A 24,060-nucleotide genomic window follows, 5' to 3' on the forward strand; every position below is an offset into this window, starting at 1 on the left:
CGTGCATTGCTCCTATACATAAAGTCTATTAATTTCGATTACGCGGGGAGTGGAATTTTTTTGTCAAATTTTTAAAATTAGACGGGAATCCACATGTATAAACATGTATACAGACAGAGAGAAAAAGTGGTTCCACCGCTCTACTACCTAATTCGAATTCAGCGCGTAGAAATCACACAGAGTTTCATTTCTTCAAACTGTTAACATTTGATCATTTTGCCCGTGTTTACAAACTGGGCCGTTCAAAGTTGAATCAGGAATAATTATACAGTCACAGCACACCTTTTACACACTATCGTTTTTCCTTGCTAATCAGATTTGAAACAACGCAATTTCAACAGCTTATAATCCTAATCCTGGCGAAAAAAAATTCGAGGCAGTTCGAGAACATGCTCTGAGCAACGCACAGAACTTCAACAAGGAGCAGTTGGGAAAAATAGAAACTTATTCAAGTGTTACATAGTTCTCTGGCGAACAAGATTCTCTTCAAAAACTAGATATTTACCTCCTTTCCAGAACCCTATTAGATATCAACAAATGACGTTCAGCATTTAGCAACTCGGCTTTGCAGTTCAGTTTGCTGTGGGGCTTTACCTAAAGCGCAAGGTCAAAGGTTCAATCTCCGCAAGAAAAACAAGACAACTGATTATAGCTAAAATGAACTTTCGCAACTGCCCCCGTTCCAGGATTCAATTCCGTTTGTGCCTCAAAACGGTCCCATGCAGAGAAGAAAAACAAACGGGGGCTAATCGGATAGGTTCATCATGTTTATATCGCATTGATGGAAAAACAATGAATAATTATAATCAACATGTAGACATGCATAGTCGTGTAGAAAATGCATTATTGCCACTGACAGCGTTTATTGCCTCGAGTATTGCCTACTCCCGTAGAACTGCTCAGGCATGCATACGTGAAACAAAATTCCATAATAAATTATAAACTATATGCGTTACGGGAAATGCTTTCTCGAATTTTTGTGGGTAGCCCGTTCGCGGGCTGATACGCAAAAAACGATGAGCGAAGATGCATGTCTGTCCGCCGAATTTGTTTATCTACGAAAGAGACTGGGCAGAGCCGATTTTTTTTTCAGCCTGATCGGTATAAACTTTCAGATAAATTATTCCCAGAAATGGTAGCTATTTCATTGATTATTCTTAAGGTAAAATCATATTTGCCGCCATTTTACCGCGTGGAGGCCTGGATCATACCTACAAGAAAGGCTTCAGTGTCCACCATCTTGGCTTTAAACTTCCGACAGAGTGAGCGTTCCAGTCTTATTTGAGTTCACTGTATTCACAACGGTGGCTTTTGACGTGCTCGATTGGCGTTGTAACATAAATCAAATTTTTATTGTGTTGGGTTCACAACAGCGAAGTTTAAACTTACGTACAGTCGACGAAATGTCACTGTGCTTTTAGCTTTAGACTTAGAATACAACTACTATAGATCACTGGTAACTACCACTCAACAATACGCGTTTATATTAGTGATGAATGATGGCATTCAATGTTAACTGATTACAACGCTAAGAAATTATTGTCAATGAAACTAAGCCACGTTGTCTTATTGGATCCATGAACAGGTGCTATTATCTCCAAGAAATTTACGCTGATAAGATATCGGTACTCAACATTGCAAACTACCTATACATTCCTGCTGAATTTATGAAATCATACAAATATCTCCAGCTAATGTTGTTCTTAAAAATATGCATTTCCTATCTTTTGTAAATATACTTTTATATATATATTTCTGTCGTTGAAATGTATTCTGTCGTTAAAATGTATTTAATATAATGAAAAATATTGTTAAATGGTTTTGTTTTACTTTGTCATCTTGGCTAGTTAACTGTATCCAACTAGCTAACTAGCTCATTTTTGCCTTTCCATCTGGGATTAGAACGTCAAACTAAGCATCAGTTGATATTTCCGCGCCATTATTGCAGCCTGATCGTTTGATATTGAACACAACTTGAAGATCTTTGCCAACGCATCGCTTTATAGCAGCCAATGCATGCTTTAGAGGCTACCTACATGTACGCATTTCGTATATATTTTTTACAAAAGGTATTATTATTAATAAAGATTGAACTTTAAAATTAAAGGAACAAATTTGTGATGCATCCCGCTGTGACAGCTTGAAATGTAAGACCACATGTGCTTCCTTAAAACAAGTTAAGTGCTGCAGACTTGCTGGATTAAAAAACTGGGATTGATCGTACGTCGATCAAGATTGTAATATTTGGAATCCACTAAAACTCAATAGAAACCCTAGGTATAACCTTCATATTCATAGTTATTGGTTTAGACTCGCCAGTTGTGACTGAATCATAATATGCATTTTTTTCGCCAGTATAATGAGTATGATATTCGTGCTCGCGATCGCAGCTCGCTACCAACTGCATGACTATACGAGGGAGGCATAAGAGCATTATTTTTTAAACAAGTCTGACAGCAACCTACGCGCATAGACTATAATTCAATGTATGTGTGATTGTTCTCAGAATCTAAACCTCCGTGTGAAACTAAGTATTCAAACATGCATAAAGGCATGCATTTAACTTTAAACGTTGAGTCAAAAACAATTAAGTGACATGGTTTATATAGCTGGTACGTAGCTATATACTGTATAGCCTATATAAATATATATACAGTATATCTTCGGCACTGGAAAATTTTAAGTAATTCTATCATTTTTAAGCGGAAACAACTTTTTTGCCAACTGTAAATTAGAATTTAAACTCTTTGCCCTTTAAAACAATTAATTACTCCAGTCGCGTGATAACTCGGTTTGTCATGACGTCATTATCTCAGATTAGCTGGATCTGTGGTGGATATATTGTTTGTATCGCAGACTCGATGATATTCTCCGGCCCTCGTATGTGCGAACATAATTGGACTTTACCATAGAAATAATAGACATAGAATGCGTAATCATACATAGAATCACGATGTCCCAGATTTTTTCATGCCGTGCCCTTATAATATGCCATTTTGAATCTTGCGAAGAGTGAGAAATCTGTCAAAAAAACTTTTAATTCAAAACTAAAATTTTGGGTAAAGGCATATTTTACAGTCAATTATTAGCACACAGAGGCAAAAAAATGCCAAACCCAGTTCGGCATTAAGTTGCAGAACAGACAAAAATTACAGAAAAAGCGACAATCGTGAAAGAGTCGATTTTCACCGGTGAGCACACAAAAACAACTAACAGGTTGTCAATTAATTTTGTCTACAGAGTTCAACTGTGCTTTGTTTTTTGAGGATTTTCGCGTTTTTTACAACCGTTTGCTTACCTGGCTTGAACTTGAACTTAGCTACCTTGCTTTGATATTTTTATATGTAACTTCGTAAAGATGCAACCTTTTAGCCTATCTACGAAAAACGTATCACTTTGTATAGATTTAACAGGTTTCCACGTAAAAACGAGCGATTTCCGCATAAATAGTTGATGCCATTGGAAGAGAAATGACTATGACTACATTCTATTTCGCTTCACGTCATACGTGGCTATACGTACAGCGCTTGGAGATGATTCACTTGATATTTACAACTGTGCGCGAGGTCAATGCAGGTCAGACATCTTGACTTAACCTATGAATTAACTCGAACAAACACTTAACTTATTAAAAGGGCCATTGTAGATATTCTGTATCAGACGCGCTATAATCTCGACTGATATTGGCATACAGTACGTGATATAATGATCCATGAAATGCATTTAATTTATATATTTTTATGCCAATATATGCAATAAATATTTTCAAAAACAATATTGACTATAATCTACTAAGTGATTAATGTTAGTAAATTAGTTTCTTAGATTCCTAGAATTCTATCACGTATACGACACATTAATTGATTTTCCAACTCACTCGAGAATATGCGTGGAATATTATTAAATTTGTAGTCTGACGTAAACGAGTGGGACAGATTTTCCACCGCGACATGAACTTTGCGATTTCCAAAAAATTAAATCGAATAGAAAATCCCCTGGATAATTTTCAGCCTCATGGCAAACTATTATTTCTTCCTCCCCATGCACATGTCGCATATTCTGCTTTATCAAACTTCGCATTTTATATGACTTTACTTACTTTATATTACTGTTGTCATATATTTGAAGGCAGTAAAAATCACTGATACTGCATGTGGAACGTGAAAAGAATCAGGAGAAATATATATTAAACAATACGAGAGTGACAAAGTGCCATAAAGATCATGCAGGTACAATTTTTTTGACTTCCAGTTATCCATTTGGAATAGTTTCAGCCAGGGCTCTGCCTTTTCTCAGTATATCATTCTTATAGGGCTGTTTGTATGGAGTGAGTACTCCAGGCTAGGCAAGGTAAAAAGCCCATCAGATTACAGACGGTTTAACCTAGCAGTTAGTCTTTCGTTATATGCAGATTTCACCTTGCCTAGCCGGAATAAATCGCTCCATATAAAACAAACAGGTTTTATAAAATATCAGTTAAGGCATATAGGATTAATTCTGATGGAAGATAAGCGTATTGAAAGCTATTGTTGCATTGCATGCATTTATTGGCTATGGCATTAATATTAGGTAAAGTCCTTTGGACTGATATTTTATAAAACCTGTTTGGTTTATATGGAGCGATATTCCGGCTAGGCAAGGTGAAATCTGCATATAATGATAGAAGACTAACTGCAAGGTTAAACCGTCAGTAATCTGATGAGCTCTTTACCTTGCCTAGTCTGGAGTACTCTCCTATATTTCTTCTGATTCTTTTCACGTTCCACATGCAGTTTCAGTGATTTTTATCGCCTTCAAATATATGACAACAGTCAAGTTATATTTGTCGAGCACTTTGTTTAGCTAACTTCTCCACCCCAATTTTCGAACAATTTATGTTTAAATTTTTCGAATATTGTATAATGCTCTATTTTCGTTAAAAAGCTGATGAAATTTTCTTCTGACCGTGTCATAAGATCGGAAAATGCAAAGAAAGAGGCAATCCATTCAAATAAATAACCGCGCATCACTAACGTTATACGTTAAAAGAACGATATAATTCGACAACACGCTTGCATGGGAAAATGGAAAGTTTGATAAAGCAGAATATGCGACATGTTTGAGGAAGGAATAATAGTTTGCCATGCGGCTAAAAATTATCCGGGAGATTTTCTATTCGATTTTATTTTTGGCAAATCGCAAATTCATGTCGCGGTGGAAAGTCTGTCCCACTCGTTTACTTCAGACTACAAATCTAAATTGTCTAATAATATTCCACGCATATTCTCGAGTGAGTTGGAAAATCAATTAATGTGTCGTATACGTGATAGAATTCTAGGAATCTGAGAAACTAATTTAATAAAACATTAATCACTCAGTAGATTTGTCAATATTGTTCTTGAAAATATTTATTGCATATATTGGCATAAAAATAAATTAAATACATTATATGGATCATTATACCTGGTCTGCATGCCGATATAAGTCGAGATTATAGCGCGTCTGATAACATTATCAACATAAACATATACATATCATACAGAATATCTACAATGCCCTTTTAATAAGTTAATTAAGTGTTTGTTCGAGTTAATTCATAGGTTAATTCAATCACCAGTCAAGTTGTCGACCTCCATTGACCTCACGCACAGTTGTAAATATCAAGTGAACCAAGTCTGAGAACGAAGAAAGAAGGTTGACTCATCTCCAAGTGCTGCACCGCCTGCACGTATAGCCACGTATGACGGATATTCAAAGTTGAACAATTATAGAATCAACTATACAATTCATTCTTGAGTTGGGTGTTTATATTTCAGTAAAACAAAGCACAGTGGTGTATATCCCATTATCGTCGATGTATGTCTCATCATCACTGTCGTTGTGTTCTAGTGACGAAGGCTGCTCAATTGGTTCGCACCATTTACAACGTACGATATTAAACGGCGTTCGCTTTGGTGAAAAATATTTTGATGGGGACATGTTTGCTCTTCGTGGCTCGCTGTCAAAAGTTGCAGATGGTTCAAGTTGCATAGAATATCGCCTATGATCAGTTCGTTTTCTGCGATTCCGTCTTGCAATTTCTGCGTTTTGCACCAAACTCTCATCCACTGGTCCCAAATACTTCGTAAGTTCTCTTTCCGAGGGTAGACTCCATGCCCGCTCTCTTTCGCCAATTTCTGACAAATCGGACGTACGTCGGTGTACTTTTTCTTTGTGTTTGGCTGCACCGTCGTTTTTCAAAACGCTTATTTTCAAACGATTAAAAAAACTCTGTCGAAGAAGACTTTCCTGCTTGCGTGTTGAGAACAAAGTCATTGTTACTCCGGATTATAGTTGCACCGTACGAGGATAAGCGTAAAGTGACTCTAAAAGATCTGAGAGCTAAGATGATGCTAAGTCTTTGGCTACGACTTATAAACACATACATACACTGCCCACGCAAGGAATGGGTGGTAATTTTGATTGCCGAATTCTTAATGCGTCCTTCCGGTTCAAGAACGGTAGCTAGGAACTTCCCTGCTGCTTTGTAGGTTGCCATAGCGTCGTTTAGGTCCGATTGCATCAAACATCGCCAATGATCATGATGTAATATTTGAGTATTCAAGGCTGAAAGCACATGATTAAAAATTTCAGGCTTCAAAAATTAAAAGAGGTTTTTCTTTATAATTTTAACAAGAATTGATACCATGATGCTTGTTGCATGATCGAATTGATGCGTCACTATTCAGTGAGCTAATCCTCTATACATAACTTCTAGATTCCTTAAATCTGTTTCGGTTATGAAATCAGCAAGTCGTGCACGCAAACAGAACTCTTCGTCCGTTTGTTTACAAGTTATGGATTATGACAGCTGCCAAACATGTTGTTTGCAACACAAGTGCGGTCAAGTTTGCGGACTGCGTTAAATTGATGACATGGTAAATTTATTGCGTTTGTACAGTACTTTTTTCAACGCGCACGTACGGTCTCATTTATCTGAATCAGATGTTTATATCGACCATGTGTTGTACTCAACTGGTGGAGAATTTTTAGCTCGTAATTACCACTATGATTTTTTGATCAGTTTTCCTCAGTTCATTGAGCAGTTGGTGCCATTATAACCTTGGTGCCATCATAACATTTCTCTGGACTCTGGCCACATTTCCTCATGCGTAATAGATCGCGCTGCGCTATCCAGTGATCCAGCAAAACTTGATACTTTGTAAATGCTAATTGCATTTGATATAGCTATCAGCTATGTACAACCTGAAGAGTTAGAACAGTAGAACTGTAGTTAACTCAAGTCTCAAAGCCTGCTCAAAGTATGCCATTTGATTAATTTCAGGCAATTCTTTGTGCAACTAAACGATAATTAAACGCATTAAAAACTACAGAAAGAAATATGAAAAACGAAACTGCTTGGAGAACGAAAGCGACGATTTTTTATATATTTTTTTTGTCTCAGCCCTATTGTCTATTACTCCGCACAGGACACACTTATATGTACTTCAAGGAGACGTGCTCAAAGGGCATCCGACTTTATGAGAGAATAAACGCATGGGTATCCGCACCAAATATCTACGGTTTACTTTTTTGAAATTTGCTTCTGCAACTACTTTACCGCGTTAATTTGTCTTTACATATATGTATGCTTGTAAGTGTAAGCTTGCATTGGTTGCATGCATATTCCCTAATGCGTGATTTAATCGCATTTCGGTTCAGGGCAACTGGAGAGTGGGAACAACTATCACGCGTGAATATTTAGAAAATATAGAAATATTTGATAATTGGATTTTCCGCAGACCAGGAATAATAATACGTGTATAAGTAATAATTGTCATGAGTGACATGCTGAGTGCAATAGTGTGCGCGCTGTGGTTGACGTCGAAGTATTTCCGCGAGGCTTCTGCCCACGCCGACCACGCGTTTGTAAATACCTGAATAATTAGCCTGAAACATCTTGTCGCTGTAGATAAAAATCATAAAATTTCAAAATATGTAAATAGGGTTTACGACATGGGTGCGCGAAAATATTAAATTTATTTTGAGTGTTAGGAGTAGAATGACATCTTACGAGTTAGCAAAACGAACTGAGAGATGTCAGAGATGTCATTTCTAACAGATATTTTCAAGTGCGATTCTGTTCATATCTATACGGATTACCATGAAACAACAATGGCCACGCAAATGTATCAAAACTGACCGGAGTACAAAATGGTGATAAAATTAATATATCAAAGTTTTTGATATTGGCACTAGACCGTTTTCCCCCCGAGAAGCATAGCTGCATATGTACTGCAGCATATAATAAATAGCTATAAAAGGACTATACCATATAATGAGAGTGTATAGCTAAGTGTTTCTGAAGATTTTATCATCAAATGCATTTTATCGTTATTTCAGAAAATCGAATCTAAGATGCCATACCATAATATGATAACTGAGGCTTTAAGCCGGTTTTTCCACTAGCGATATTTTTCGCGCGAAGCGACTTTATTCCTTTGTATTTGAGCAATTTGTTCCAGATGGTTGCAGTTGAGAGCTCTGAAACAAAAGTAAAATGTCGCTTCGTGCGAAAAATATCGCTAGTGGAAAACCGGCTTTATGCATGTACATGACATAAATTTATGCACGTAACCTCGCGATTAATTGTCGGTTCTCACTTTCCCGCAAAATACATAAGCATGCAGCTATATCCAATGACAATGGAAACAAATGGATTGAATCAACTGTGACTTTACCTCGCATGCCACTGCGCTAATCGATGGTATTGCTATTGTCTATTTGTGTTTCGCCCACATATAAATATTCCGTGGTATTAACCCTCGGATTTTGGCTGAAGAACAGTATTGTTCTTAAACTTTGCTTATAATAACAGCTTGAATGACGATTGCTGAAATGTGTATTTTACCTTTCTTCTTCTTCATTACCGGCATACTGCGTGTTGCATTACCGGCTTGTTGAGGACATTAATTTGGTGACATGGAGAGAAATTACTATTATTATATTTACAACTACAATTATTTACAATTATTCTATTAATCTCTCAAAGCCGCGTTACACGAGTGTCCGAAGTAATATGTTTTTCAATTGGGTTTTTCAATTTTCAATTTTTTCCATGGAATGAAATTTAAAAAAAAGATAATCTAACAAAAAATTTCGTTCGATCGAAGAATTCAGCCTATAGGATATAGTGGAAAACCACCCTCAGGAAACGTGTAACACAAAAGTTTCGTAGTTGCCAAACTTCACATCTCTAAAGAAAAATCTCATCATCTCTAAGAAAAATTTCATCTTGCAACGCAGCTTTTAATTTAAAGGCAGTTTACTTACTTCGCCGGGATTTTGCTTTAAAAAAAGTGCTTAAAAAAACGAGTCATAAGTCATTAGCTCGAAGTCACGCGGTAGAGGCCTCCTTTTCAATATTTTTCTTTTGTTTTACACATTCACAAACCAAATTATAAACCCCTTCGATAATTCGATTGGTTAACCCAAGAGTAACATCAATTTTTTTTTCAAATAAATGCTTCGAAATGCTTCCACTTACGCGTTTTTTTATCCGCAACGCACGTGAAAATCTAATTAAATCCTTTTATTATATACGCAAGGTCATCGAGGGCCGTAACTGGAAGCTTAATTGGGGGGGGGGTATATTCATATATTCGTCTTATGCCCAACTGATTTCTATTACACGCTATTGTTCCCACCGTATTGTTCCAATTAAGCGGTCTAGCTACGGCCCTGGTCATATCTGTCTAGTAGAGAAACGTAAAATGGTGGCAAGATTGGGGGAATTAAGCGACGATATGACTCGAGTTCGCAGAATAACTGTTAAATATATGTCATATTTGAAAAAGCTAGGTGATAAATTTCCGCGCGCAAAAAAAGCGTACTGTATACGTGGAAAGCAGCCTTTAACTAGTCCGTCTCACGAGAGCAAACCTGTACACAAATTGTCCTAGAATATTTAGTTATATTTAAATGGGAACGCGCGAAAATTTACGGTGGTCGAGGGCAACCTAAAGGGCAACGATTCTCGCAGCAAACCTAAAGGGCAACCACCCTTGCACCTTTGTTTAGTACAAAATCAAGAATACCTATCAACAACATTCTCTTTATAGCCTTTTTATACTACAACTCGGTTTTCTGTCGTTATAAACCGGCTGCGGGGGTGGAAGACAAGCCGTCTATGACTATATGTAGCTAAAATAAAGACAAAATATTTGCTCTGTCCATGAGATTTGAATCTTAAATCTTGGAATCAAGTTATTAACTGGAACTGACAGATCATGCTAATGCCAGGGCGCTTTCCTTTAAGCGATCAGAATGGTCAAACCGGTCATATCTTGAATCAGTTGAAATAGTCAAACAGAGCATTTCGTTGAAAATAAAGCGGCGAAACTTCATATATACCCGTGCTAGGCAGATGTGAACAACAATATACTTGACTGATGCATATATATAGTTCTTGAAACACCCTAGACATATCATTATACCTGTAATATGTCTGTACTGAAATTTAACAGGACCGGTCTGGCCGTTTTTACCGTATAAAGGAAATCACCCCAATGCTAGCTAGTGCATGTAAACCTGGTTATGTGTGCTAAGTATGTTACCGACTCGCCTGTGGCTGTAATTTTATCAATATTACACCCCCAAAAAGGCTTCATGATCCGCCATCTCGGCTTCACTCATTAATGAGGGAAAGTCAGAGAGTGAGCGTTCCAGTCTTATTTGAGTTCACTGTTCGAGATTCAACACATGCGGTGTTGCCAACTCGGCATTTGCTTTCATAACCATATTTTATATGCATGATTTATATACACCCCAATCATCGATTCGGCAGCCTTGTCTCTATGTACTACTCAGAGCAAATAATCTTCAGAGCACAAAATTAATTAAGTAAGGTGCTACTGATTTTACAGTGGATAATAATAAATATCTTCTCTGACCAGCACTCTAAATTGCCGTTTTCGGCAGTAATCGAGAAGCTTCATTCACAGAAAAACGTTTCTACTGACGCCCGCGTTTCATACATACCTATATTTCATCACTTAGGAGACACTCCCTGAAAATATGAGTACTTTGGCTGATCGCTTTGACTCGGAAAAATTTCTAGTCACTTACACAAAACATGCAGAGGGCCAGCGCTGTCCCTCAAAATATTCATCATTATCCACATGGAGTACATTTAGTTATAATGCATGCTTTTACGCTTAATTTATACCAGTTTATACATCAGTAATTGGAAATGCATGTGGCTAACTGGCTGTAGCCGCCAGGGATCAAACTGAATTTCGACAGATACCAAAATTTGCCAAAAAATATTGATCATTAACATATGCCGCAATTACTGCGTGGCGTCGCACGTACAAATGGTTTCAGAGTTTTCCAGAGTATTTATCTTATGGTCTATTGCCATAGCAATGAACCCAATCACAAATATCCAATAATTTGGGGTATGACGGCGGCAACCGCAACCAAGCAATAGATTTTATCAGCAATTAGTGTATTTAACTTACAATTAGAATTTATCGAGGAGAAGAAAAAGAATGGAAGATAAAAAAAATGGAAGATCAATTTGACTTTATTTTTCAAAGTTCTCAAAGTAATAAATCAATACAATAAGATATTGAAAAATATCATAATATTGTTTTAATTAAAATATCAAATGCCTACATAATTGAATCCACACTTTAAGAAAGCTTTATCACAGGTTGATATATTGCATCTCGGTTTATAATCAACATGGTCTGCAGTCTTTCTGCAATCGTATTTTTTTCGCCTTAAAGACACTTCACGCTAGCCTTGTAGTCGTCTCGTTTACTCCTATATTCATTGTCGCTGCAATTGCCATAATTATGCACTAGACTAGAGTTATATATATCTCGCCGTATATTAGCAAGAAAAAGTCCATAGAAAATTTATAGTACAAAAATCATTTGGTAATAAAAAATCGAACGCACTTGCCTAATCTTTGATTACTACTAGTTTATTATATTATTTATACACATATACGACATTATAAATATACGCCGACAATTACTGCATGGCGTCGTACGTACAAATGGTTCCAGAGTAACTAAATATATAGACATACTGAAAATGCATGTGACTGTAACCGCCAGGCATCCAATGCAACTGAATATGGACAGATAGTAAAATTTGCCAAAAAATATTGATCATACATGCCTCACCACTATACGACGGCAATTACTGCGTGACGTCGCACGTACAAATGATTCCAGAGTTTTCCAGAGTATTTATCTTATGCTCTATTGCCATAGCAATGAACCCAATCACAAATATCCAATAACTTGGGGTATGATGGCGGCAACTCGCAACAGATTTTATCAGCAATCAGTGTATTTTACTTACAATTGGAATTCATATCGAGTGGAAGAAAAAGAATGGAAGTTAAAAAAAATATGGAAGATCATTTTGAAATTATTTTTAAAAGTTCTTCATTAAATCCTCCGATAATTAATATATAATATTGAAAAAATACTATAATATTGTTTTGATTAACATATCAAATGCTTACATCCATAATTCAATTTCTACATATCGATTTCAAAGCCGAGCATTTGATAGAAAGCTGACGAAATGTGCGTGGTATAAATATGCAAAAAAAACCACATGCGTTTTTTTTCTATTCCATCCTTAGTTAAACAATTTTTCTGTAACAATTTTCCTTAAAAAAGAGAGCAAGGAGATTGGTTCAAATTTCAAAAACTGGCCTTCACGTGCTAATATTATCGCGTGGGATCTGCACAATATGACTGATTAGACACCGCGGAAATTGGTATAGGCTTAGCCGCAATTCTCGATACTTAGACTTCAAACTTGGTGAGGAAAAAGATTTATAAATATTCAAGAAAATATGTCTTGCACAAAAGATTTGAAGCTTGCTCACGGTAAAAACGAATCGTCTGAATTAATAACCTTGTGTATACTTTAAGCCTCAAAATGGCCATTTCACAGCGGTCAGATGTGTATGATGAGCTGTCAAAAGATTGCAGAATGCGTATTCAGAAGAAAAATTGAACTTTTTTAAGATATTCAAAAGGTTTCTCTTTGATAGGGCGATACAGAAATGCACAATTGTGAACCAGCGATTAGATTTTCGGGTTGAAACGTCTTAAACACCAATTTCTGCGGTGTCGACTGATTATGACTTCAATATTGCCAATTTACTAGTGATTTACAAAATGAACTTCTGTTCACTTCAATGCCCCATTCGTCTTATCACGCATACATACAATCATTATTTCGCATAAAAAAATAATTCGCATTTCGCTGAAAAATTTCGCCGGTGGAGTCAGGAATTCACATTCCGTACGAACGCGCAACCTTTAATTTTGACTTAATTTTGACTGTCACAAGTGCGGGTTCTTCCTTGTCTTTATAACTAAACCTAACTTTTATGCAATATATCACCCCGTCGTAAAGCTAGCTCGATGTACTTACACGTACAAGCTAAGTGAGGCATGGTGGTAAAGACAATAGAATAAAAGCCGGAAAATCCGCATAACTTAATGTTTACATTAAAAGCTGGTTTTCATAAAAACGATATCCCAGATGCGATTGATCCTAAATGGCTAAATCCTGGTTCACACTTGTCCTAAGAATCTGTAGGATTACCTTTCTTTGGGTTCACTAGTGCGCAAAATACTCTGTTCGTCGGAAAGGAACACATGCAATCAATCCCAGAGCAATACGTACGCTGCACTGCTCTCCCCGCCAGCTTATGTGATTGATAACACGGAACTTCGTCTTCGAGTTCTGGCATTGGAATCCCAATAAATACTTTTGAAATAATAAAAAAGATATACAGTAGTCGCCCTCTAACTCCAACTCGCTTAACTTGAACTCTTCATTCCTCTTGGATTTTGGTAATGCTCTTTATAGTAATTTACTCCGCTTAACTCAAATTCCTCGCTAATTCGAATAAATGTTGTTTTCCCTTGGTAGAATATATCCGCAAACTTTAAAATGTGAGAAGATAGCATTTTGACAACTGGAAACTATCGAAATAACAACAAATTAATCGGTGTATAAATGTATAATTGATTTTAAATTTTAAAAGATTATCTGTAGTGGCACGATCGTTATTGATCTCGCTTTTTTTGTTATTTTTGTAACATCTCTACGTATTCTAACTTCAGTTAACTTTAATTAATCAGTATTTCATTATTATATAAAACTATATAAAGCAGGATTATTTAGCAATTAACTGCGGCAATCCAATGTACGTAAATATAAACGTAATCTGACACCAACACTCGGTAACACGAACAATGCTTTCTTTTCCATTTCATCTAGCTCGTCCTCGATTTCGGTTTCATCAAGCAGTGATTCAAGCTCTTTGGATAAGAAGAGTCGAGCCTGTTGGAGCCAAATGATTCGGCTATGTCGGTTGCTAAGCCGATCATTGTGTTCAAGCTGGGGTCATCTAAATCTGCCTGGAACGCGATGGTAGGAGAAATCCTAGGGATTTTCCACCCGGACTTGCGTCCAAACTGGAAGGTTGACACTTTCGTCGAAAAATTTTTGAAGTGCAAGGGCGCGAACTTTAAAACCGCCATGGATCGCCGTCAGTTGAACGCGGCTGGCGGATTGCTTGACGCGATTGGCCCTCGTTTTCAGCTTTGGCAAACGGCTATTTCAGCTGCCGGGAAAGGCTCAGAGTCAGGGGCGGTTGTATCAAGGCCAGTATAGCACTATAAAGTCTATATCCACCGAATAGTCAATTTTCACCCATAAAATGGTTTAAAAGCTTTAATCTACGGATATAAATCACACATTAAATGAAAGAAACGTCAATTTATAACTAATATAAGATTTAATCCAGGTATACCACTGAACAACGAACAGTTTTATGAAGTTTCAAAAAATCACCATCCGGTGAATATTTGCTTATTGCTATCCGGCTTTGATACAACCGGCTCCAGGAGTGGACCCGGCCTTTGTTATCGAAGCTTGTCGCCGAGCACTCTCCTTGATCGGTAATGCATCGCATTGTGTTTTAGTAGATCGAAGAAAGGGCCTATTGGCTAAAGTTTCACCAGATTGCTTAGACCTAGTCGATGATCCAGAGCCGTTTGTTCCTGGTTCCGCCGAACTTTTCGGGAAGAAGCATAGGTAGCCTAGTAATGTTTCGTTCTCGTGGCGCTCCCCCGTGTACTCGAGTTTACGAAGAACGCCACGAGAACGAAAAGATTTCTGGGCTGCCTATGGGAAAAGTTTAAGAAAGCCATTCTCAAAGATTTAAAACTGTCGAAGGAAATGGCAACGGCAAAAACAACTATAAACAGTTCGAGCTTTTTCGCCAACAGCCCGAGAAAGGCAAAGCTACAATCCCCGGTCATGAATACTAAGCACGGTTTCCAAGTCTGGAAAACAACACTAAAAGGTACAGTTCCAAATCGTTTTGTAAAAGAACTAAAAATACGAAAGGAATCGGGTCCGAAATCCTACATCCTTCTCCTGACAGGGTTGGGGGCTGTGTTAAGAGGGTTAAAACCGGAAGGCTTTTGTCTCAGATGGAGCAGAGGCTTTATATCAACTGTCTAGAGCTTCTCGTGGGTTCCTTTGCAGTGAAGAGTTTCAGCCAAAGATCGATTATATGCCCACGTACGGTTTCGCATGGACAACACTTCGGCAGTAGCCTATGTCAACCGTCCAGTGGGGCACACTCTTGTCCTGTCCAATTTGGCTCTGGCTCTGTGGGGGACATGTCGCCGTGGTCGGTCTCGGAAGCTTTCGTCCAATTGGATAATGCTTTTCTATGCTTTCTAAAGAACGAAACTATGCTATTCGTTGAAACAGAAATGTATTGTTCAGCCAATGAAAACCATTCTTGCGAGGAGCTGCGACACTTGCCCTGAGTGGGCCTTGAACCGGAACATTTTCTCAGTGCCGAACACCTTTCCGGCTGCCTCCATGCCACAGCGGATTGACATTCTCGTCACTTGGCGCTATTGGCAGCTATGCCCAGAGGTGTTTCGAGCTCTGATGCAGATTCGTGGAACTTGTGCCAAGGATCTGTTCACCGAAAGACTGAATGCTCAATTGCCCCAGTTCCTCAGTTGGAAGCCAGACCCGATAGCCATTGCCTTGGATGCCCTTGACCAGACGGCTTCCCGGTGGGACAACACCTACTCGTTTGCTCAAGGGTGTTCTACGCTATCAGCAGACATGGAGCGTTGACGTCATCTTAATCTATTTGCGCTTGCTTCCTCGAAATTAGGATTTGTCATTGAAATTGCTCACGCAGAAGTTAACTATTTTGCTTGCCCTGACCGTTCCTCGGCGCTCTTCCGAGCTTAAACTTCTCGACTTGCGCTAAATGCGTATATTGCCTGAAGCTGTCATCCCTGTCGAGTTCAAATTACCTGGGTTTACTAAAAAATCTTCTGTGGTGTCGTCAGTATTCTTTGTGAAGTATGGGATTGTGCAAACATTTCTGTGCTCCGCTTTTTGCAGTTTATATTGCGCGCACTAGCTTACTTAGGCATTGCTTTGCGAAATGCCAAAAGGGAATACTATGCAACAAAATTCCTCAATAACAAAACGAGTCCAAAACATGCGTGGAAAACAGTAAATGAGATATTATATAAGAAGAGGTCAGAAGCACAATACTGTCAATGAAATTAAAATACCAGAGAAAACAATTACATGACTTACATCAACTTCTTATCTGCTTTATGTGACTTACATCAACTTCTAATGCTTTCTGGAGCCAGCTCCAGATTTGCGAACCTGGAGCCACGAACCTGGAGCTGAATATCCTGTCATGCGCCGGAGTTCGGCCCAATATTGGTGGGGGATACCATAGGAATCCCAATAAATATTTTTGAAATAATAAGTAAATAGCCCAGTTACGTTGCGAGTTCAGTGAGGTCATTGATCGCGAACCATATAAGATTAGTTATTGAAAAGGATGGAAACTCTTGTACTAATATAAGCATACATACGAAGTTCACTCAATGGCGTAGCCAGAACGATAATTGGGGGGGCCCATATTCATATATTCGTGATGCGCAGGTTTGATTTCTTTTCAAATCAATTACAGTCTGTTAACATGAATATATGAATATGGGCCCCCCCAATTATCGATGCTGGCTACGCCACTGAGTTCACTCGCAAAATTTCATATCAAAACAACGAAAATCCTTCAAATAAATTATCACAAATACATTTTAGATACTCCAACAACATTATTCCATTAAAAAATTTTAAAAAACAAATGAAAATGCACAAAAAATGTACAAAACTTTTGCCTATTTGCCGAAAAATATCGTGGGACCATGCAAGACATAAAATGCGGTTTGAGCAACGAATCTGATTGGCCAAGAAAATAACCAATGAAGTGTGCATGTCAAGCATCCGGGGGTAAAGTTAAAGTTTAAGAAAAGTAGAAAAAAAAACGTGAAGACACAGAAAACAAAAAAACAGAAGGCTTTTATAAATACCTGTTGGAGATGAGATGGATGCTGTGTTATTGGTGGATGCTACAAACGCATTCAACTCAATTAACCGGAGAATCATGTTGCACAACATTCAGTACACTTGTCCTGCCATGGCAATTTACACTTTGAACCAGATCAGACCACAAGTTTGGAGGCGTTTTTGGCGTGTCGCCTAATACCACTGGATAAGAACCCAGGTGTTCGTCCCATCGGAATTGGTGAAGTGCTTCGTAGGATCATCGGGAAGTCAATTATCTTTGCAATCAAGCCTCAAATCATGGAAAGTGCAGGTGATGTTCAGCTTTGTGCTGGACAACCAGCTGGCAGTGAGGCGGCAGTTCATGCCATGTCAGAAATCTTTGCAGGAGATGAGGCGGATGCTGTGTTATTGGCGGATGCTACAAACGCATTCAACTCAATTAACCGGAGAATCATGTTGCACAACATTCAGTACATTTGTCCTGCCATGGCAATTGACACCTTCAACTGTTATGTCACAGCATCAAGATTGTTTGTCCAAGGAGGGAAAGAAATTACTTCTGCAGAAGGTACCACACAGGGTGATCCATTAGCCATGCCGCTGTATGCTGTTGCCATTACACCCTTGCTGCAGTTGATTAAATCTGATGAAGCTAGTGATGTTCGACAAGTTGCCTTTGCTGATGACCTTAGTGGTGCTGGTAGACTTGCTCATTTGCGTTCCTGGTGGAAGAACATTGCTATTCATGGTCTCCGTCTTGGTTACTATCCGCGTGCTGACAAATCCTGGTTGATTGTGAAGCCGCACCTGGAGCAGACTGCCAAAGAGATGTTTGCTGGTACTGGTGTTCGTATAGCAACTGAAGGACATAAGTACCTTGAAGGATATCTTGGCTCTGAAGATGGGAAAGATAAGTACATTTCGGCTTTAGTTAGTAAATGGTGTCAGCAACTCCACGTTTTAAGTGAAATTGCTAAATTTGAGCCCCAAGTTGCATATGCTGCATTTGTATCAGGGTTTCGGCACAGATTTTATTACCATATGCGCACTGTTCCAGGTATCAAGGCTGCGATGCGAGTGGTAGATGATTCCATCAGCCTGAAGCTCCTGCCAGCGCTCCTAGACAACCGTAGTGTTTCCATCCATGAGAGGAAGTTACTGTCACTGCCGACGAGAATGGGGGGTCTTGGAATACCTATCTTCTCCGACCTGTGCGATGAAGAAAATGAGAACTCAAAGACCATCTGTCAAAATCTCTCAAGCAAGATCATCCATCAGAATGATGACGCTCCAGCAAATAAAAATGGAGCATCTATCTACGATATGCGCTGTGAGATAATTAATCATCGACATGCCCAAAACAAGCTGGTGTTGCAGAACTTGAGATCAAGTATGAGTGAAGAGCAAATTCGAGCAAATGATCTAGCCCAATCTTGCCAATACAAATGACAGGACGTCGAACAGGCGTCTGGACAAAAACAAACCAATTACTGTGGGACCTTTTTACAAAAATACACACAATTAACATAATATACAATATGACAGGAGTCTAAAAACAACAAGTTAATTTAGAATGTAAGAGACCGCTAGTGTTGCACTTCAGACAAATGGTCTTCCATGTCCTCGGATCTTCTTCATTGAAGCATTCAATCAGGGCTGTCAGGTAATAATTTAGTAAAGCAGTTTTGAGTTGCTTAATATTAATGCCCGGAGATTTTCAAATGTGGTTGGTAAGGAATTCCAGGTTCTAGTTACACGAATAAAGAAGGAGTGTTGGTAGGTAGTGATTTTGCATTTGGCTGGCCGAAAGGAGATTTGGTTGCCGTGGGAGGATCTGGTCGTTCTGGTTTGAGATATGACTTCAGGGAGGACGTCATGGGACACGTCTACCAAGCCGTTCACTGCTTTGAAAAAAAACAAGACATCCAAGTATTCATGCCAGTAAGATAGTGGTAAGAGGCCCAAACTGGCTGGTCGTTCCTGATAGTTCTCCCTGCACATGTACGGAAGATTTAAAATGTACTTCGTCGCCCTCCTTTGGACCCGCTCCACACGTTGGATGAGGGTAATGGTTAGGCGACCAAACCTGGCTTGAGTAGCAAAAAACTGAGCGGACCAAGGACAGATACAGATTCCGGCGGATCCACACGTTGCTTGTTTCTCCAGAACAGCGCTTTACAAGTTCGAGAAGTTTGTTAGCTCGGGCACATCGCTCAGAAACATGTTTCGACCAGGTTAGATCACTCGCGATCCAGAGCCCTAGATCCTTCTGTCCGGAGGTAGGTATAAGTTCTTTGCTTTTGATGCTGTATGGATGTTTGATTGGTTGGCTACGTCTGGTGATGCTAAGACTTTTGCATTTTTCTTCGTTAAACACGAGACCACTTGACTTGGACCAGGATTCAAGGTTATTGATGTCGTCTTGGAGTAAAATGGCATCAGAGATGGAGTCAATTCTGCGAAAGATTTTCGTGTCATCAGCAAAACACGCAACTGACGAATTGGTCACAACATCTGGTAAGTCGTTGATGTACAGGAGGAAAAGTATTGGTCCTAAGATACTGCCTTGCGGAACACCGGAGCACACTGGTTTTTGGAAGGAAGTGGCGCCAAGAGTTGTGACGCGCTGTTGGCGGTCATGAAGATACGAGGTGAACCATTGAGGAAGAGATCCGTCGATGTTATATTGTTGGAGTTTGTTTACCAGGACTGCATGGTTGACCTTGTCAAAAGCCTTTGACATGTCCATGAATATCAATCATATCAGTTTGTTTACCACAGCCTAAAATGGATCCAATGTGGTGCAAGACTTCAACTAGCTGGGTTGTACACGACTTTCCAGGGATGAAACCATGTTCGGAAGAGTTAATCAGGGACATCAGATGGTCTCTCGGCTTTTTTAGAACCCATCACTCAAGGACTTTGGATATTACACACAAGAGCGAAATTGGACGGTAGTTTTCAACCTTGAAGATTTCACCCTTTTTATGGATGGGGATGAGTTTCCATTCCTGCGGTAAGGAGCCATTTTGGAGTGATCGATTAAACAACAGACATAATGACGTAGAAATTTGGTGAGCACATTCTTTCAGTATTCTTGGTGGTATTTTATCCGGACCTGTGGCTTTGTTGGTATCGAGGCTGAGGAGAGCAGCTAGAATATCAGCAGGAGAAAAATTTAACTCTGACAAGGTGCAATCAAATGGCGTAGAAGGACTGACTGATGGAGTTGTGTTGTCGTTGAACTGTTCTGCTATGTCGCGAGGACAATTCTGCTATGCCGCGTTCTTGGACAATTCGAGTCTAGCTTTTATAATTAACTGAAGAAAAATAAAAATTCTAGACCCACTTAGTATACTTTTCACTTCTTAGCGCTGCGATGAAGCGATTTGCAACTTAAGTATGAATACTAGAAAACTTTTACGATCTTGTTTTTAAAAAAAGCTTCGCGATTTTCGAGCTCACAGCAATATACATTAGGGACCTTAAGATCTACGACGTCGACCTCGACGTCAACCTCATATCCGAGTAGAGCACTAGGACGAGGACGCGGTCGAGCGTCGTTTTACTTCCGTTTAAGATTCACGACGTTGCAATTGACAACGTTGACGTCATATTGTAAACAAACAAATTTTTAAAAAAATTTCAATTAAAAAAGGTATTTTTCATCATGTAAATGAATTTTAAAGAGTTGCTTGAACTCATAACAGTTTGTTATGCACTCGGAGATATAGACGACGTTGAGTTTGCAATTCTAAGCCAGTTGTACACGCCGAAAAACTTATATTTACCATACGAATCATATGGGCGATTCAAGCTTGACGAATTGGGGGAAGACGAGTGTTTTGCTGAATTTCGGTTCAGAAAACATGACATTCCAGATCTAGCTGCGGCTTTGAGGATTCCTGAAGTGTTTTACTGCCCACAAGGAACGATATGCGACGGAACAGAAGGCCTTTGTCTCATGCTTCGGCGTTTGGCTTATCCTTGCCGTTTGAGTGATCTGGTTCCGCGCTTTGGCAGACCAGTGCCAGAGCTATCGATGATCTTTAACGAAGTGATTTCGTTTGTTTACGAACGCCACAACCACCGTATTAAACAGTGGAACAATCTGCTGCTAAACCCCATACAACTAGAAAGATATGCAGAGGCTATCACAAACAAAGGAGCAGCACTTACAAATTGTTTTGGGTTCGTTGATGGGACTGTGAAAGCGATTTGTAGGCCAGACGAACACCAAAAACATGTTTACAATGGCCACAAGAGGCACCATGCCCTGAAATTTCAATCTGTGGTAACCCCAAATGGCATGATAGCAAACCTTTATGGGCCTGTGGGTAAGTACGTGCATTTTTAACCTGGTCTTTTTATTCTGAATTTGATTTTAACAAATCCCTTTAAAGGTTACTTTGCATTTATCCAGTCTGGGGGGACAGGCAATAAGTGTTAAAGTGTAAAATCTGTTTCTTTTTATTTGTAGAGGGAAAGAGACATGATGCTGGCATGCTTCGATACTCGGGGCTAATGGAAATGCTGGAAGAGCATGCCTATGGCACAAATGGGCAACCAATGTGCATTTATGGGGATCCTGCATACCCACTCAGGACTCATCTACAAGCTCCATTCAGACTAGTACAACCTAATCCTGACATGGAGGCATTTAACAAAAGTATGAGTAGTGTTCGTGTCTCTGTAGAATGGCTTTTTGGGGACATTGTCAATAGTTTTAAATTTGTTGACTTTAAAAAGAACTTAAAAATTGCTTTAAGTGCTGTTGGAAAAATGTACATTGTATCGGGTATATTGAGAAATTGCATTACATGTATGTATGGCAATGTAACATCTGAATTCTTCGACCTTCCACCACCTAAAATCCAAGAGTATCTTGCTGAGGAATAATTCATGAAATACATTATGAAACATCAAGAAAAGTTTAATAACATAGTTCTTACAAATAGATATGATAGCCTAACAGGCTGACATTCATTTTATTATTATTACTGTTATTTCAAGATTGTTATTAGGGGCCATTTCACAAAGAATGTTCAAGTCATGGGTCAGAACAAATGCAGGCATAGGGGGTGTAGCAATCATTTTGCCTCCATTTAAAATTTCTAACTCTATTATTTTAACTAATTTTTTTCTTCAATGAGGAATTTAACAATGCTGTGAAATAATAGCTTTTTCCACTGAGATATACAAGGTGCATGCATACCTTTTTGCAAACATTGCAGATGTTTGAGGGGAATGGGGTCACCAATTCAGAAAATGCTAGACAAGGGGGGGGAAATCCATCAGAAATCCTTTGTGAAAGGCCATAATTTGTTTACCTTATGTAACAGTTATAATTTAACAAACAGTTGGGTAGAACACCGTAACATTTAAACATTAAAAAGATTCTTACCCATATTTCAATTGTTTATTTTGACAGTTTCTCAATGATTCCCATCAAAAGCTGCTGCTGTTGGGCTTGTGACTGGAAAAAGTTCATTTGCATTTGTTGCATTTGCTGTTGTTGCATTTGCATCATTTGCATTATATCTTGATGCTGCTTTTCTTCTCGCTCTATTTTTTTCTCTTCCAGTTCAACATCTTTCTTCCTCATGTCTAATTCCTTCTCTCGATACTCATTCTCATTATCCATCCTTTCCCGTAAAAAACTCAAAGCCTCTGACCCATTGCTTCTTCTCTTTTCTCTTTTCTCATTCCCATCAGCTAATGCTTTTCTCTTCTGTGTTTCTTTTAAAGTCTCCATGGCCTTCAACCTCATATCTTCTGCATTTTCTTTGTCTTCTTGGTCTTTTTTTGTTTTTTCTGCTGTGTCTTGCATATACTCTTCACTATACTTTTCCTCAAGTTCAAGGATTTCTTCCAGTAAGACATCTAACTCTGACATTTCTGGAGATATTCCAGACCCGCGCTCTTCAGCTGAAATTTTCTTTTTAAATTTTTCAGCCAAAAGTTTGAAACGATCACGAAGATCTCTGAGATACAGAAAATTTTGGAACCTTCAAACCGTTCAAAGAATCTGCTATCTTTGTCCATAACTGACCACGGAGATTTGTTCGGGGTTTAGCTTTAAATGGGTCGACTAAAAGTATCTCCCGGCCCAGCAAAACATCGTGTTCATCTGACCATTCCATCAGATAAGTCGTGTCTGCGACTGCAAAAAATGAAAGAGCTGTCATTTAGCATTTTTTGTCTTTAGAAAAAAAAAGTATGAAAATTATCTATTTACTTGTATAGAAGTGATTAAAAACAAGTTTTAAATACTGATAAATGATACTTACAGCAACTAAAATGACCAGAAAATTTAAAAAAGCGTTCACGTTGTAGCTGGGACGCCAAACTACTTGTTTTCACGTTCTCGACCTTTTTCGACGACGCCAGGTCTAAGCCAACGCATGCGCATTTACTGCAAACATTGCAAAACTACTTCCGCTTGCCGTCGTAGATTATTGACGTCGTAGATCTTAAGGTCCCTATTATGTTTAGTGGACCCTCGGCTTCGCCTCGTGAAATATCGACAGGTCTCGGGTCCACAAAACACAATGTTTCCTTCGGTCGCAGTAAATAAGTGTTAAATATTTCAGCAGGCAGATAGATAATAGGCCTTTATTATAATAATGCATTATTACATGAAGTTTT

At 38.6% G+C, this 24,060-nt stretch overlaps 1 protein-coding gene and 1 pseudogene across 2 annotated transcripts; one reads left to right on the forward strand and one right to left on the reverse strand.

The window, feature by feature from the left end:
- Positions 1-20,973: 20,973 nt before the first annotated feature.
- On the forward strand, positions 20,974-22,928 carry LOC114524220. Of its 2 annotated transcripts, XM_028545363.1 has the most exons (3): positions 20,974-21,749; positions 21,893-22,081; positions 22,844-22,928. In XM_028545363.1, the coding sequence occupies exons 1-3, from the start codon at positions 21,089-21,091 to the stop codon at positions 22,852-22,854; spliced, it is 861 nt and encodes a 286-aa protein (XP_028401164.1). In that variant the 5' UTR covers positions 20,974-21,088; the 3' UTR covers positions 22,855-22,928. The 2 variants fall into 2 exon arrangements, with proteins under 2 accessions (XP_028401164.1, XP_028401163.1); XM_028545362.1 differs by lacking the exon at positions 22,844-22,928 and having other exon boundaries at positions 20,976-21,749; positions 21,893-22,786.
- On the reverse strand, positions 22,832-23,798 carry LOC114524221 (annotated as a pseudogene).
- Positions 23,799-24,060: the final 262 nt, after the last annotated feature.

The sequence above is a fragment of the Dendronephthya gigantea genome, unplaced genomic scaffold (genome assembly GCF_004324835.1).
Source record: "Dendronephthya gigantea isolate DGI-Jeju-01 unplaced genomic scaffold, DenGig_1.0 000030F, whole genome shotgun sequence".
Lineage (NCBI taxonomy): Eukaryota > Metazoa > Cnidaria > Anthozoa > Malacalcyonacea > Nephtheidae > Dendronephthya > Dendronephthya gigantea.

Bases quoted from the DNA above. Each gene is read 5' to 3' on its own strand.
- LOC114524220 (XM_028545362.1), top strand. From the start codon at position 21,089: ATGAATTTTAAAGAGTTGCTTGAACTCATAACAGTTTGTTATGCACTC. The intron at 21,750-21,892 runs GTAAGTACGTGC...TTTTATTTGTAG, and splicing joins AAACCTTTATGGGCCTGTGG to AGGGAAAGAGACATGATGCT.